The sequence below is a fragment of the Salvelinus namaycush genome, chromosome 31, assembly GCF_016432855.1.
Source record: "Salvelinus namaycush isolate Seneca chromosome 31, SaNama_1.0, whole genome shotgun sequence".
In the NCBI taxonomy this organism is placed as follows: domain Eukaryota; kingdom Metazoa; phylum Chordata; class Actinopteri; order Salmoniformes; family Salmonidae; genus Salvelinus; species Salvelinus namaycush.
Window position 1 is genome coordinate 21,474,114 of NC_052337.1, and position 13,080 is coordinate 21,487,193.

Sequence of the window (13,080 nt, forward strand, 5' to 3'; positions counted from 1 at the left end):
CAAGTTTGGCTACCCCTTCATAATCAATGTTTTTTTAAATCTCAAAAAATAGTTTAATTTTTCTCCAAACTAATTTGGCAAAGGAACATTCCCATAAAACATGGGGAATTGTTTCAATTGCAAAACAATTGTCCCTGGGACAAAATTTATTCAGGGTCAAATTATGATCGTGTAATGTTGAACGGACCGGAAGACGTCTGTGTAAAACAAGCCAATTAAAATCTTTCAGTCTGTTGTCTAAACCTTTTAATTGTGTCCGTAGCCAGGTGGAAGGCGATATTGGTAATCGGTCTCTAGGACGACAATTTTCTATTAATTTCGCGTATAGCAATCTGTGGTTGATTACGTTTTCTTTTACTTTGCAGACAGGGGTTTTCTTTGCCCATTCCACTATTTTCTTAAAATGTAATGGGATACTTTCAGCTTTTGGCTTACTATTACCCCATTCCACCATGAACCTTAACGGTACAGACAGACAGAATTTGATTAAAATGTGACATTTGTGTACAGAAGACGACAAAAGACAACAAACGTTTGAATAGAACAACGCATCTAGCTTGAGAGGAATATGAGGGAAATCCCTTCCACCAGCCTCTATAGGCTGGTACATCCGATCTCTACGGATGTACTCATATCCCCCCCAAAAGAAATTAAACATACTGCATACGCATAGTTGCCTCCAGCACGTAATTGTATAATGGACACGAGACTCCAATTACCATCTGCCCTTGCGATATTTTAACGTCACATGGGGGCGGGCTCATGCTGTTGATGGTAGCCTACATCCCTGCGATCAAAACAAGTATAAGTGGAACGCAGCTAAATTACTGCAAAAAAATGTCTGCAGTTCGCTGTCTTCTGTGATGGGGAGTCGAGTGACCCGAGGATTCCCCCATAAAATTCTTATTCGTCTGCTAAAGTTGATCAATCATGTCTGTAAGTAGTTTCTTCGCCTAGCCTTCTATGTGTTGCCTTTGATTTGTCCCCCCTAAAATACAGCTTTTTTTAAAGGAACTCAGCCCGGCTTTAAATTTACTCTTGAAAGTTGCAATAGTAGAATGCACAAGGTGCAATTTCGAAATTGGGTAGTGCATCATCAGTTCCTCTTGTCATGTTAGTCATTGCATACCTAGGAAAGCTATTTATACTAGCCCATGTCAGCTAACGTTCTTTAATATTTTTTTTTGCCCATAGATATTGTTGTATTGTTGTAGTCACTCAAATATAACATGAATAAACATTAGACATGGCAAAATGTATAGAATTGCCATAAAATTAGCTTTAAAACTGCAAAATGTTCTTTGCACCCTGTGACAAGATGTGTAGAATTGCAGAAAATAAGGTTTAAACCTGCAAAATTCTCTCCACCAACAAGAGGGGTGTGAACAGTTTGTGTCATGAACACTGCTTGGAAAAGTTAGAGTCCATCCTCCCCCGAGTTAAGAAAATATAATTTTCATAGTCATGGCATGCTTTGTGAATGAATGAAGGTGTGGATTATTCTCCATCCACCCGAGCTATTGAAGATTTTAAAGCCAGAATACATTTTTTTACTACATTTCAAAAACAAAAAAATCTGTGGATTTTTGTCCATCCTCCCAGATTCAGAATATATCATTATCATAGTCATGGCACACTTTGTGTAAGAACTATCGAATATTGAAATCCGAAATCGTATTGATTAAAAAATAAAATAAATTGAGGTTTGGATTATTCTCCATCCACCCGATTCAGAATATACCGTCTTCATAGTCATGGCATGCTTGTTTCAATAGCGAGTCACGAGAGAGAACCGAATATCCTGTATAAAACGAATTGTACCTCGTAATTAAACCGTCTGATATTAGCTCATGAGGGAAGGCTGGGCTGTTTTTCAATAGTAGCTGTGTCAGTGAAAGCAGCATCTGTTTGCTCCAAGCATTACGTGGCCTCTGTCATTAATTGCCACAAACGATTTGGTCTATTGGATTAGATTGGAAGACAGAGACACCCTTTAAAAAAAATGCAAAACCTGACAAAGGTAGGTAGAGGGGCAGGTAAGGAAAGGTTTTGAGATTTTACGGGGCCGTTTCCCCAAAAGTATCTTAGGTTCCAACGATGAACGTAGCCTTAAGTAAGAGCATCGTTAACCGTTGTTACTAAAGTTTCTCTTGAAAACGCTGGTTATTTAACGATTGCCTCAAACCAGTCCACTCGTAAACTGCTACATCGTTAGATGCTTTTTTTTTTGCCTTTCTGTGTCACATACACAGATCTCCCGTGTGGTCCCGTGTGGCTCAGTTGGTAGAGCATGGCGCTTGCAACGCCAGGGTTGTGGGTTCGATTCCCACGGGGGACCAGTACAAAAAAAAGTATGAATGTATGTACTTGTAAGTCGCTCTGGATAAGAGCGTCTGCTAAATGACTTAAATGTAAAATGTAATCTCCGCTAAACACAAAATCAAGATTGTTCTGTCTTTCTGTGACACTAGATACAGTATGTTTCCATTAACTTGTCCAGGGGTTTCTTGTCGACATTAAGAAAGTTTGCATGGAACATTGATGCGACAATTGCCTGCTAGGATGCGTTTACATGTAACTATCTTGTAGATAAAAACAGCTGGGTGTAGTGACGTCGCACCTAAAAAAAAACATTTTCACAAAACCTACGGTGTCGAATAAAAAGTGTTTCCATTACCCATTCAGGCAAATTGCACATTAATTTATTGGCGACAGCCTGTAATGACCTCGCACCTATCGGTTTCATGGCTCAGGTAGCCCGCGAAAGCCAGCAAATATTTGCCACTTTCTAATAATTATATGCCAATGTATCCCCACGGTTCGTGCCATGGTGAAACTTGCAGTTTGACAAAAGAAAAATACACTCCTGTCGAATGGATGAAAATGTTGATCTTTAGAACATTTCTGCAGTAGACTCTGTCATTTCCATTACACATGTCCCAATATATTTATGCCAAATTAACCTGGGTCAATGGAAACCTGCCTAGAAACTAAAAATACAAAATTGCAATTTTCTTTGCATAACAAAGGATATAAAACCGAGAACTGTATTAAAATATAAATACAGTATAGGCCACATAGACCTATATATTTCAATGACAACATATTTCAATAGTTTTATGTAGCTATTTGTAAGTTTTTGTCTTTAGGCAAATGTTTTGCCTCAATATATTTCATGATGTGTAACGTGCAGAATGATGCGCCAAATCTTGATTTAGTTTATTATTATTATTTTAAATTTAACTCTGCAAGCCAGTTAAGAACAAATTCTTATTTACAATGACGACCTACACCGGCCAAACCCTAACCCGGACTTCGCTGGGCCAATTGTGCACCCCCCTATGGGACTCTCAATCACGGCCGGTTGTGATACAGCCTGGAATCGAACCAGGGTCTGTAGTGACGCCTCTAACACTGAGATGCAGTGCCTTAGACCACTGCACCACTCGGGAGCCCAAAAAATGTTGTGCATTATTATAGGATATGCATTAGAATATGCTGCCTCAATATTTGATATCTCTCTAGGAGATGATTCGTTGTCACTATTGTGGAATAATTTGAATTTTAAGGTAAGATTTAAAAGGGAGAATGCTGATCCGAGAGCAGTGCTTCCGTTCTTTCGATCCTATCAGTATCGACACATGCCTCTACGATGAACTTAACAAACGTTGTCTCTGCTTGGTGTGTTGGGAAATGCATGTTACATCTTGGGCCGTTGTAGGAAAGAAAGATGCATCATAAACCACTCGTAAACCTAAATTCCAGATCTATGCATCAGGAAACCGGGCCCAACTTTTGTATACTTCCCCAAGATGTAGAGAGAATGAGTTTGATTTCCTCTTACCAGAGCTACAGCTAATTGCTTTCACGTGGTATAATAATGAAGTCCACATCATGGCCTCACATACAGTTACACAATTCTTTATTGTGCATGATCAGCTCCTATGATCAGTCATTCCAATGGAGGACTATTGGACAGGTGCCATATTAACAGGACTGCATCTGTCTGGCAGAGTTTGGGTAACACCAGCAAAGCACATTCCTGTGTTGTCATTATCTACCTGACTAAATAAAAAATATTTTGTACATTTTATATATTTGTTGATGTAACCACTGTTCATTGGTTAAGGATTTGCTGCACAGGTCCCAGATCTGGTCTTCTGCCTTGGAGTATATTGCTGTTCTTTATTGTAATTATATGGCTCTCTTTTCTCATACAGATGACCTTTGAGGCAGGGAGTAGAGTGAAGCTGCTGTTTGACTTCTGGGATGTGCAGGGACCCGCAGGTAGGCTAACATTGATGACAGGCCTGTGCCTTCATGATAATCTACACAGTAAATCATATAGTTCAGAACCTGTTTGTCTGGCAGTCAAAGTGCAGTATAACTGCAGTATGCTGCAAATACTGCATCCCCAAAAAGTTATTTTTAACTGCAGTAGTTTTGCAGTATAACTGCATAGTGTTTCAGGTACAACAAATTCACTTCTTGCAAATGAGATATTTTAGATCTGTTTCAATAGGGCCCCAAGTGATGGATGTACTGATTTCTCACATTCTTAGATTAGGTCACTGTTGTAGTCTGTACAGTACTATGTACAGTTGAAGTCGGAAGTTTATATACACTTAGGTTGTTGTCATTAAAACTCGTTTTTCAACCACTCCACACATTTCTTGTTAACAAACTATAGTTTTGGCAAGTCGGTTGGGACATCTACTTTGTGCATGACACAAGTAATTTTCCCAACAATATTTTACAGACAGATTATTTCACTTTTATAATTCACTGAATCACAATTCCAGTGTGTCAGAAGTTTACATACGCTAAGTTGACTGTGCCTTTAAACAGCTTGGAAAATTCCTGAAAATTGTCATGGCTTTAGAAGCTTCTGATAGGCTAATTGACATAATTTGAGTCAATTGGAGGTGTACCTGTGGATGTATTTCAAGGCCTACCTTCAAACTGTGTCTCTTTGCTTGACATCATGGGAAAATCAAAAGAAATCAGCCATGACCTTAGAAAAAAAATGTAGACCTCCACAAGTCTGGTTTATCCAGTATTAACACCATGGGACCACGCAGCCGTCATACCGCTCAGGAAGGAGATGCGTTCTGTCTCCTAGAGATTAATGTACTTTGGTGCAAAAAGTGCACCAATCCCAGAACAACAGCAAAGGACCTTGTGAAGATGCTGGAGGAAACAGGTACAAAAGTATCTCTATCTACAGTAAAACGAGTCCTATATCGACATAACCTAAAAGGCCGCTCAGCAAGGAAGAATCCACTGCTACAAAACCGCCATAAAAAAGACAGACTACGGTTTGCAACTGCACATGGGGACAAAGATTGTACTTTTTGGAGAAATGTCCACTGGTCTGGTGATACAAAAATAGAACTGTTTGGCAATAATGACCATCGTTCTGTTTGGAGGAAAAACGGGGGAGGCTTGCAAGCCGAAGTACACCATCCCAACCGTGAAGCATGGGGGTGGCAGCATCATGTTGTGGGGATGCTTTGCTGCAGGAGGGACTGGTGCACTTCACAAAATAGAAGGCATCATGAGGGAGGACAATTATGTGGATATATTGAAGCAACATCTCAAAACATTAGTCAGGAAGTTAAAGCTTGGTCGCAAATGGGTCTTCCAAATGGACAATGACCCCAAGCATACTTCCAAAGTTGTGGCAAAATGGCTTAAGCACAACAAAGTCAAGGTATTGGAGTGGCCATCCCAACGCCCTGACCTCAATCCTATATAAAATTTGCCCCAAATTTGTTGACAGAACTGAAAAAGCGTATGCGAGCAAGGAGGCCTACAAACCTGACTCCGTTACACCAGCTCTGTCCGGAGGAATGGGCCAAAATTCCCCCAACTTATTGTGGGACGCTTGTGGAAGGCTACCCGAAATGTTTGACCCAAGTTAAACAATTTAAAGGCAATGCTACCAAAGACTAATTGAGTGTATGTAAACTTGTGACCCACTGGGAATGTGATGAAAGAAATAAAAGCTGAAATAAATAATTCTCTACTATTATTCTGACATTTCACATTCTTAAAATAAAGTGGTGATCCTAACTGACCTAAGACGGGGAATTTTTACTATGATTAAATGTCAGGAATTGTGAAAAACTAAGTTTAAATGTATGTAAACTTCCAACTTCAACTGTATAGTTCCAGACCGAGCTGTGGTCACTGAACATTATTGCTGTCAGCCATGATAAGCTCTGTTGTCAATGTGTTTGCAGGGATGGTGCTGTCTGTGTTCGTGGTCCTCCTGTTGACAGTGTTCTACGAGCTGCTGAAGGTGTGGAAGGTCCAGCTGGGAAAGCCCTTAGAGCAGCCCACTCAGCCAGCCTTCCCACTGCCCTTCCTCCCTCCCCTCCACTCCTCAGACTGCCAGGGAAGCAGCGCCGTGTTTGCCAGTAGCCTGTCAGAGTCTTCTCTGGCCCCCACGGAACAGGCTGCTCCCACTCCCTCCCCCATGAACAGGTAGGATTCACACAGGAGCCCATGTAGTTCTCTGTAATTAACATGTTCCAGGGATGCTGGCTTTAATCTACTGCTTCACAAATTGTCAAGAGTGCGCATGTGTAACAGTATTGCTTCCATCCGTCTCTTTGCCCCAACTTGGGCTCGAACCACAGACAACAGTCACCCACAAAGCATCATTACTTATTGCTCCACAAAAGCCACGGCCCTTGCAGAGCAAGGGAAACTACTACTTCAAGGACTAAGAGCGCGTGACATCACTGATTGAAAAGAATCCACCGCTAACTAGTTAGCCATTTCACTCCCTTCCCTCCCGGAGGACCTGAGCCCTGGGACCATGCCCCAGGACTAACTGGCCTGATTACGCCTTGCTGTCCCCCAGTCCACCTGGTCGTGCTCCTGCTTCAGTTTAAACTGTTGTCTGCTGCTATGGAACAGCCAGAAGAGGACTGGCCACTCCTCAGAGCCTGGTTCCTCTCTAGGTTTCTTCCTAAGTTCCTTCCTTTCTAGGGAGTTTTTCCTAGCCACAATGCTTCTAGATCTGCATTGCTTGCTGTTTGGGGTTTTAGGCTGATGTAAAAAGGGCTTTATAAATACATTTGATTGATTCACACAGGTTACACATGCACCTGGTTTCCCATGCCTACATAATGCACTGATAAATGATGAATAATTAACAGCTGATAATTAGACCCATGAGAACCTGAACTGTGCACCTCTATATAATGACTCCAGAGAGAGTACTGCTGTAGTCCCAGTTGTATTAGATAGAATGTTGTGGCCCTGTCCGCCTGTGTGGAAAACAACCTGTGGTTACCTAGGTTATCCCATTGGCTCACAGAAAAACATTGCCTGCATTCTCACTACTTAGAAAAATGTAATGTTAGGACTTCCCTCATGCCCCTTTTCATGACGGCGCTAGCAGCCACAAGAGTGCTAGCTAGCTACCAACTGAAACATTAAGCTAGCCAAAAACAACACAAACAAACGGTCTACACAGCTACAAGTAGTGAGTGGAGTTAGTTTATACTAAACAAGTTAAATGTCTTATCTGTGATGAAATGTTTTTCACACACATAGCTATGTGTAGCCTACTTGTACACCGGGTCCCCACATTTCCCACTGAATATCCCAAAGCAACAGGCTACATGGAAGCATTGCAACCCGTAGGTCGGGATTTTGTTAACCTAATTACATGTACATTGAACAACAGAAGCTTTTCGGCATGTTTTGTTATTTCTGTATAACAACTTTGACAGTTGGCTCTTTTACAGTGGGGGTCAATGTTTTCCCCAATTTGTTGGTGGTGGTCGAGGGGAAATTCCTTCTTATGACCCGAATACCGACTTGGAGTATATTACTCTTCTGTCTCCTCTCCACCAGATGGCGTCTTCATGGTATCCAGACAGCCATACACATCCTGCAGGTGACTCTGGGCTACATACTGATGCTGTGTGTCATGTCCTACAACACCTGGATCTTCCTGGGGGTCATCTTGGGCTCTGTCCTGGGATACTTCATATGGTTCCCTCTACTGGGTCAAATCTGATCAAACAGCGGAATCGAAAAAGTCCTTTTCCTGGACTACAGATCTACAGGGACTAGATATCCCATACCTGTTGGTCAAAGATTTGATCTGAAGAGCATATCGTACAAACTCCCATGGTGTTTGTCATTCTGACTCTGTTGTGCACTGATGCGCAATATATCTCCCTGTGACTGTGTCGCTTATCAAGTTACCTGAAGTGGAAGGTTGTCACAGTATTTCTTCCCTACTTATACATGATCTTAAGTAAAAAGCAAGATGGAGACTTCCATATAGTGACAGATGTACACAGAGTACAGCATGGTAGATGAGTGATCAAGCACACCCATGGTACCTTTTTATCACAAAGTTTCATCAAGTTTTACATTTTGTGTTCAAGCAAGGCAACTGTTACCCTGTACTATGTACTACACATCCACAGTCATAATTTTGACCAGGGCCCGTGAGTAGCTACAGGGCTTGAGTTCAATGTTGTCAACCTGTGGTTACTTGACTTAATGCAGGGCTGCCCAACCCTCTTCCTGGAGATCTACTGTCCTGTAGGTTTTCTGTCCAACCCTAATTTAGGATATCTAATTAGTAGAATCAGGTGTGTTTAAATTAGGGTTGGAATGAAAACCCACAGGACTGTAGATCTCCAGGAAGAGGTTTGGGCAGCCCTGACCTAAGGTTTGTCATTCTACCATTTCACTCCAAGGTCAGACTTCCAGCCAGCACTATAGTCACAAGACAACATTGAGGAATTGCCACCTTGACAGCACAGAAGCATGTGATGGAGTATTGTAAACTCCATAGATACCCAATGAGCCTGACATGCAGTAACAGATTGTTCTAGTGCTCTGAAATACAGAGAACAGAATCTGGGTCATGTTGCGTTTTTTAATCATTTGCAAGAGAGCCACTGTGGAGAAACCAACCATTTAGTGCCTTTTATATCCAATAAACAGATGGATATTTTCATTTTAATTAGCTATTTTCTGTTGAATTATCCAGTAGCCTAGTTTGAAAACATGGATGAATGCAATCCTTTTTTTTATGCCCAATTGATCTATAAAGTCAACTGAAAGTAGATAACGGACTATTCATACAAGGCTTCTAAAGTGGTTTTGTTCAAAAAGTTCCTATTGAGAAATACCCATGTAGACATGTGCTTACTGTTGTTTTAGTGTAATTTTATTCTAATTATCAATAAATACCACCAACTTTAAGAATTTTCAGAAAATCGAATATGATATAATTGATTTGAAAATGCATTTTAGTCTAGAGATACAGATGAACAATAGGAAAACCATAAAATCAACTTATTTATTAATCCATACAACTATACCCAGTCATACATATAGCTAAACACAATCAATAAAAAGTTATTGCATGGAGCTTTACATATAAAATAAAGAATATAGCAGAGGCTGGTGCATTGAGCACCACACAGTATGTGTCATAAATAAGAAGGAAACAGAGGCACTGAGTGAACTAACCCTTTAAGTCATGGAGTTACATGGAAATAATTTCCTCAAGGCTACAAACTGATTAAGCCTGATTTAAGAACAATGTGCCTTGAATATACAGTGTCCATAAACATAGCATTGATAGTTTAGGAAATAATACATTTGATTTCCCTCATTTTAAAAGAGTGGGGGAAATGACTTGGTTATTTTCCCATGATTCCCTTTGTTTGGCCAGAAGAGACTGACACAGAGGCCTCTTCATGACAAGGTACATAGCCTGCTGTCAGTCATCCAGACCTCCCACACGCAGACAGCATTCTATCTCAATGAGATTCTGCTGATGCGTCACAGTCAAAAGTTATCAGCAGAGAAAGTCCCTTTAGTAACAACTGTAAGCATAATTATGACGGTGGCATTTCAGTAGCACTGTAGCCGACATGGGACCTCTAGCATCTATAATACGACTGTAGTGACTGCTACCATTTGAGCAGCTCCCCTCACACTTAAGGGTTGGACTAACATGCATAGAAAATCAGTCAGTAAGCAAGTGCCATTTCATGCTGAAGTCATGCACTGTAAAAATATAGTGTTGAAACAATAAGGCCACTTGTGAAAATAAAACAATTATGGTTGAAAAAGAGGCTCAACATACACTTATTCAAGACAAAATGTCTGACTGGTTTTATACAAGTTGCTAAGTCAATGTAAAAACATGTTAAAAAGCAGTGCTCCCAGACCCTGAATAGAATGACAGCTACATCTCTATAATGATATGTTATACACAACAATGTCCATTACAGTAGGATAACATGCCAGACTGTTTGCGTCAACCGCCTGCCTACAGTGCCCCCTACTGCTGAATAAAAGGACATGTAATGACCAGTGGGTGTGTGACTGCCCATGAACCATAGAGTTCTAACTATCTATGTCATGCATCTCTGTGAACATATCCTTAGGGCCCTTGCAGATAGGCCTCTGTAGTGTAATGTGTATCTTCTGCATCCACAATTCTCCCCACATCCCTTATCCAATTCTGACTTAAATTCCTTACTCCTTAGTGACCACACAATCTAAGGATAATGCAGCAGATACCTGGGGTTCAGTGTCACACACAAAAGCTTGAGGAATAGAGTAAAATAAAATGTAAAATTAAGAGAAATTAAACTTGAACAAACATGACTTCAGATGAGAGGTTGGATGTCACAGTTAAATAGGCCACTCTTGTAGATGTGACTGTACGGAATATAAACCAGAAAAACAATGCTGAGGGGTCAGGAATTATCAGTTAACACCGACTAAAATGAAACGTTTATGCTCCCTTGTCCTACCATTCAAAATCTTATATACAATTTCTGTCTTGCCTTCTGCTGTTTTCCCAGTGAAGTCCTCCCCGGTCTCACTCGTTGTGCAGTGCAGTGTCTCCCGGCTCTAAAACCACCACCACCTCTCCTGGGTCGACTACAGTGTCCTCTGTTTTCAGAGCATCCATGATTGGCTGAGCTTTGCCCTCATTCAAGGCCTCATTGGTAGGCGGCTGGAAGCCGCTGTCATCATGCCCCCAGGGGCTGGAGTCGGCCAATGGCGGGGCCAGCTCTGCGTCAGAGTCTACGGCACACTCAGTTATCCTCTCTCCATCCTCTTCCTGTACCGCTATCTCTATTTCCTGTATGGCGTTCTTGATGGCCGCCTCGTCTTCCTCCCCCTTGCCTTCAATAGCTGCCTCCCCCTTTTCCTGAAGCCCCCCCTCAGCTTCCTGGTCTGGACTTCCTGTTTCTACCAGCTGCTTGTTCACTTCCTGTGGGGCGCGCATCCACTGTGGTGACTTCCTGTGTGTCTCCTCCACCACGGTGGTGATGAGTGTCACCTCCTCCTCCTTCCCATCCTCCAGCGTCAGCGTCCCTGTCCCATTGGTGAGAACAGCTAAGTCCTCCTCTGAAGCCGAGACCATCTCCACCACCGGTTTGCTGTGGTAACAGATCTCCTGCACGCTGTCTGGAGAATCAGGCTCCTTGGGGGGGTGTGGTTCCGTGGGGGTCTCTTGCTCCTTGGGCTCCTGAGCTTTAACCTCCACCTCCTCAATCTCTCCCTCCTCGGGGATGAAGTCCACCCCCGGCACCTCCAGGCATGACTCGTAGGGCAGTGGACCCATCTCGTCCAGCTGGATCATGGAGACCACTTGCCTACGCCTCCTGCTGGACTGGCCGCCTCCTCCCAGGGCCCCCTCAGGCTCCTCATTCCCACCCCTGAACTGGGTGGCCCAGTCCACCGAGGGGTTCTCCCCCAGCAGGTGGAGGTTGGGGTCGCTGTTGGTTAGGATCATGCTGTCTCTGTACAGGTTGTGTTTCTTATGGACCGCCGCCTCTTTCACAGCTGTAGGCAAACAGAATCACTACCATGCTAACAGTTCATTTGTGTCACATTTACATCAGGGCCATATCACCAATCACCTCAGAATAGCACTGCTGGATCTGCTGATCTAAGATGACCATATAATCTTGTTCAGTACTCTGAGATGCTTTGTGAATCTCTCCAATTATCTAGTCTATGCCAGGCCAGTGTCTCCATGTGTGTCCACCACTCACCCATCATGATGTCCTTGGTGACAGACTGCAGCACCACCTCCTCAAACACGTTCTCCACCAGAATGAACTGGGAGAAGTCCTCAAAGATCAGCTCCTGAAAGCGAGGGAGGTCCTGAGAGGTAGGAGATGAGGTTACAGACGAATGCATTCAACATAGGTAACGTCCCAAGTGGCACCCCAGTCCCTATATAGTGCACTACTCTTGACCAGAGGTTATAGGGTTCCATACGGGTGGCTAAAGTCTGAAGGGTATCACTATATTCAGTGAGCCTCACCAGATGGAAGGAGGGAGAGAGCTGCTTCAGCATGTAGGGGATGATGATCTGTAGCAGGGCCTCTCTGAAGAACTTCTTACGCACCGTGCTACTGTCATAGTCATATTTCTGAGAGGGATAAAGACACAAGACCTTAGACTCTTTGATCCGTGATGGCAAGGGTTGCAAAATTCCATAAACTTTCCCAAATTCCCAGGTTTTCCAGCCTCCCGATTGGAATATTCCCGGTAACAGGTGGGAAATCTGGAATCCTCCAACCAGAATTTCGGGAAAACCTTGGAATTTTTGGAAAGTAACTGGAATTTTGCAACCGTATTGAGGGGCAATCTATTCTTATATCAATCAATTAATCCATTCAATCAATCCAGTCTTCATCCTAATCCACCCTCAGACTAACTAACGAACCTTAAGCACTCTGTCTTGACAGCAGTGGATGGTCTTACACAGGTCCTCTCCTCCCTGGACCTTTCCCTCCAGACTCTGATGGAGCAGATGCTCAAACGTGTACACAGCATTGTCCATTTGCTGTTACAGAGGAGAGAAGACATAAGTGATACATGTGGGGGGGAGGACATTCCTACTGATCATTCCTACTGATCTGACACACTTGTTTGCCATTAGCCAATTAGCGTTTCTCAACAAGTTCAAAACACGTGAATGCATCCAACTAATATTCACTACTTCACAACTAGAAATTACCACCTTCCCACTTGGTTATGAACACAGCATCAGAGCTTCAA

General features: G+C 42.5%; 2 protein-coding genes across 2 annotated transcripts in view; one reads left to right on the plus strand and one right to left on the minus strand.

The window, feature by feature from the left end:
* The first annotated feature begins 762 nt into the window (after positions 1–762).
* On the plus strand, positions 763–10,122 carry LOC120026268 (probable low affinity copper uptake protein 2). Its single transcript, XM_038971095.1, has 4 exons — positions 763–936; positions 4,221–4,287; positions 6,246–6,489; positions 7,873–10,122. Exons 1-4 carry the CDS (start codon positions 931–933, stop codon positions 8,036–8,038), a joined length of 483 nt encoding a protein of 160 aa, XP_038827023.1. The 5' UTR covers positions 763–930; the 3' UTR covers positions 8,039–10,122.
* LOC120026269 (protein Niban 2-like) overlaps positions 9,198–13,080 on the minus strand; it is a 47,342-nt gene continuing 43,459 nt past the window's right edge. Inside the window, exons 11-14 of the mRNA XM_038971096.1 lie at positions 12,746–12,865; positions 12,341–12,448; positions 12,066–12,177; positions 9,198–11,853 (exon numbers count right to left, since the gene is read on the minus strand). Coding sequence (XP_038827024.1) covers positions 10,880–11,853; positions 12,066–12,177; positions 12,341–12,448; positions 12,746–12,865 — 1,314 coding nt within the window. The 3' untranslated portion in view covers positions 9,198–10,879. The remainder of the gene's footprint in view (positions 11,854–12,065; positions 12,178–12,340; positions 12,449–12,745; positions 12,866–13,080) is intronic.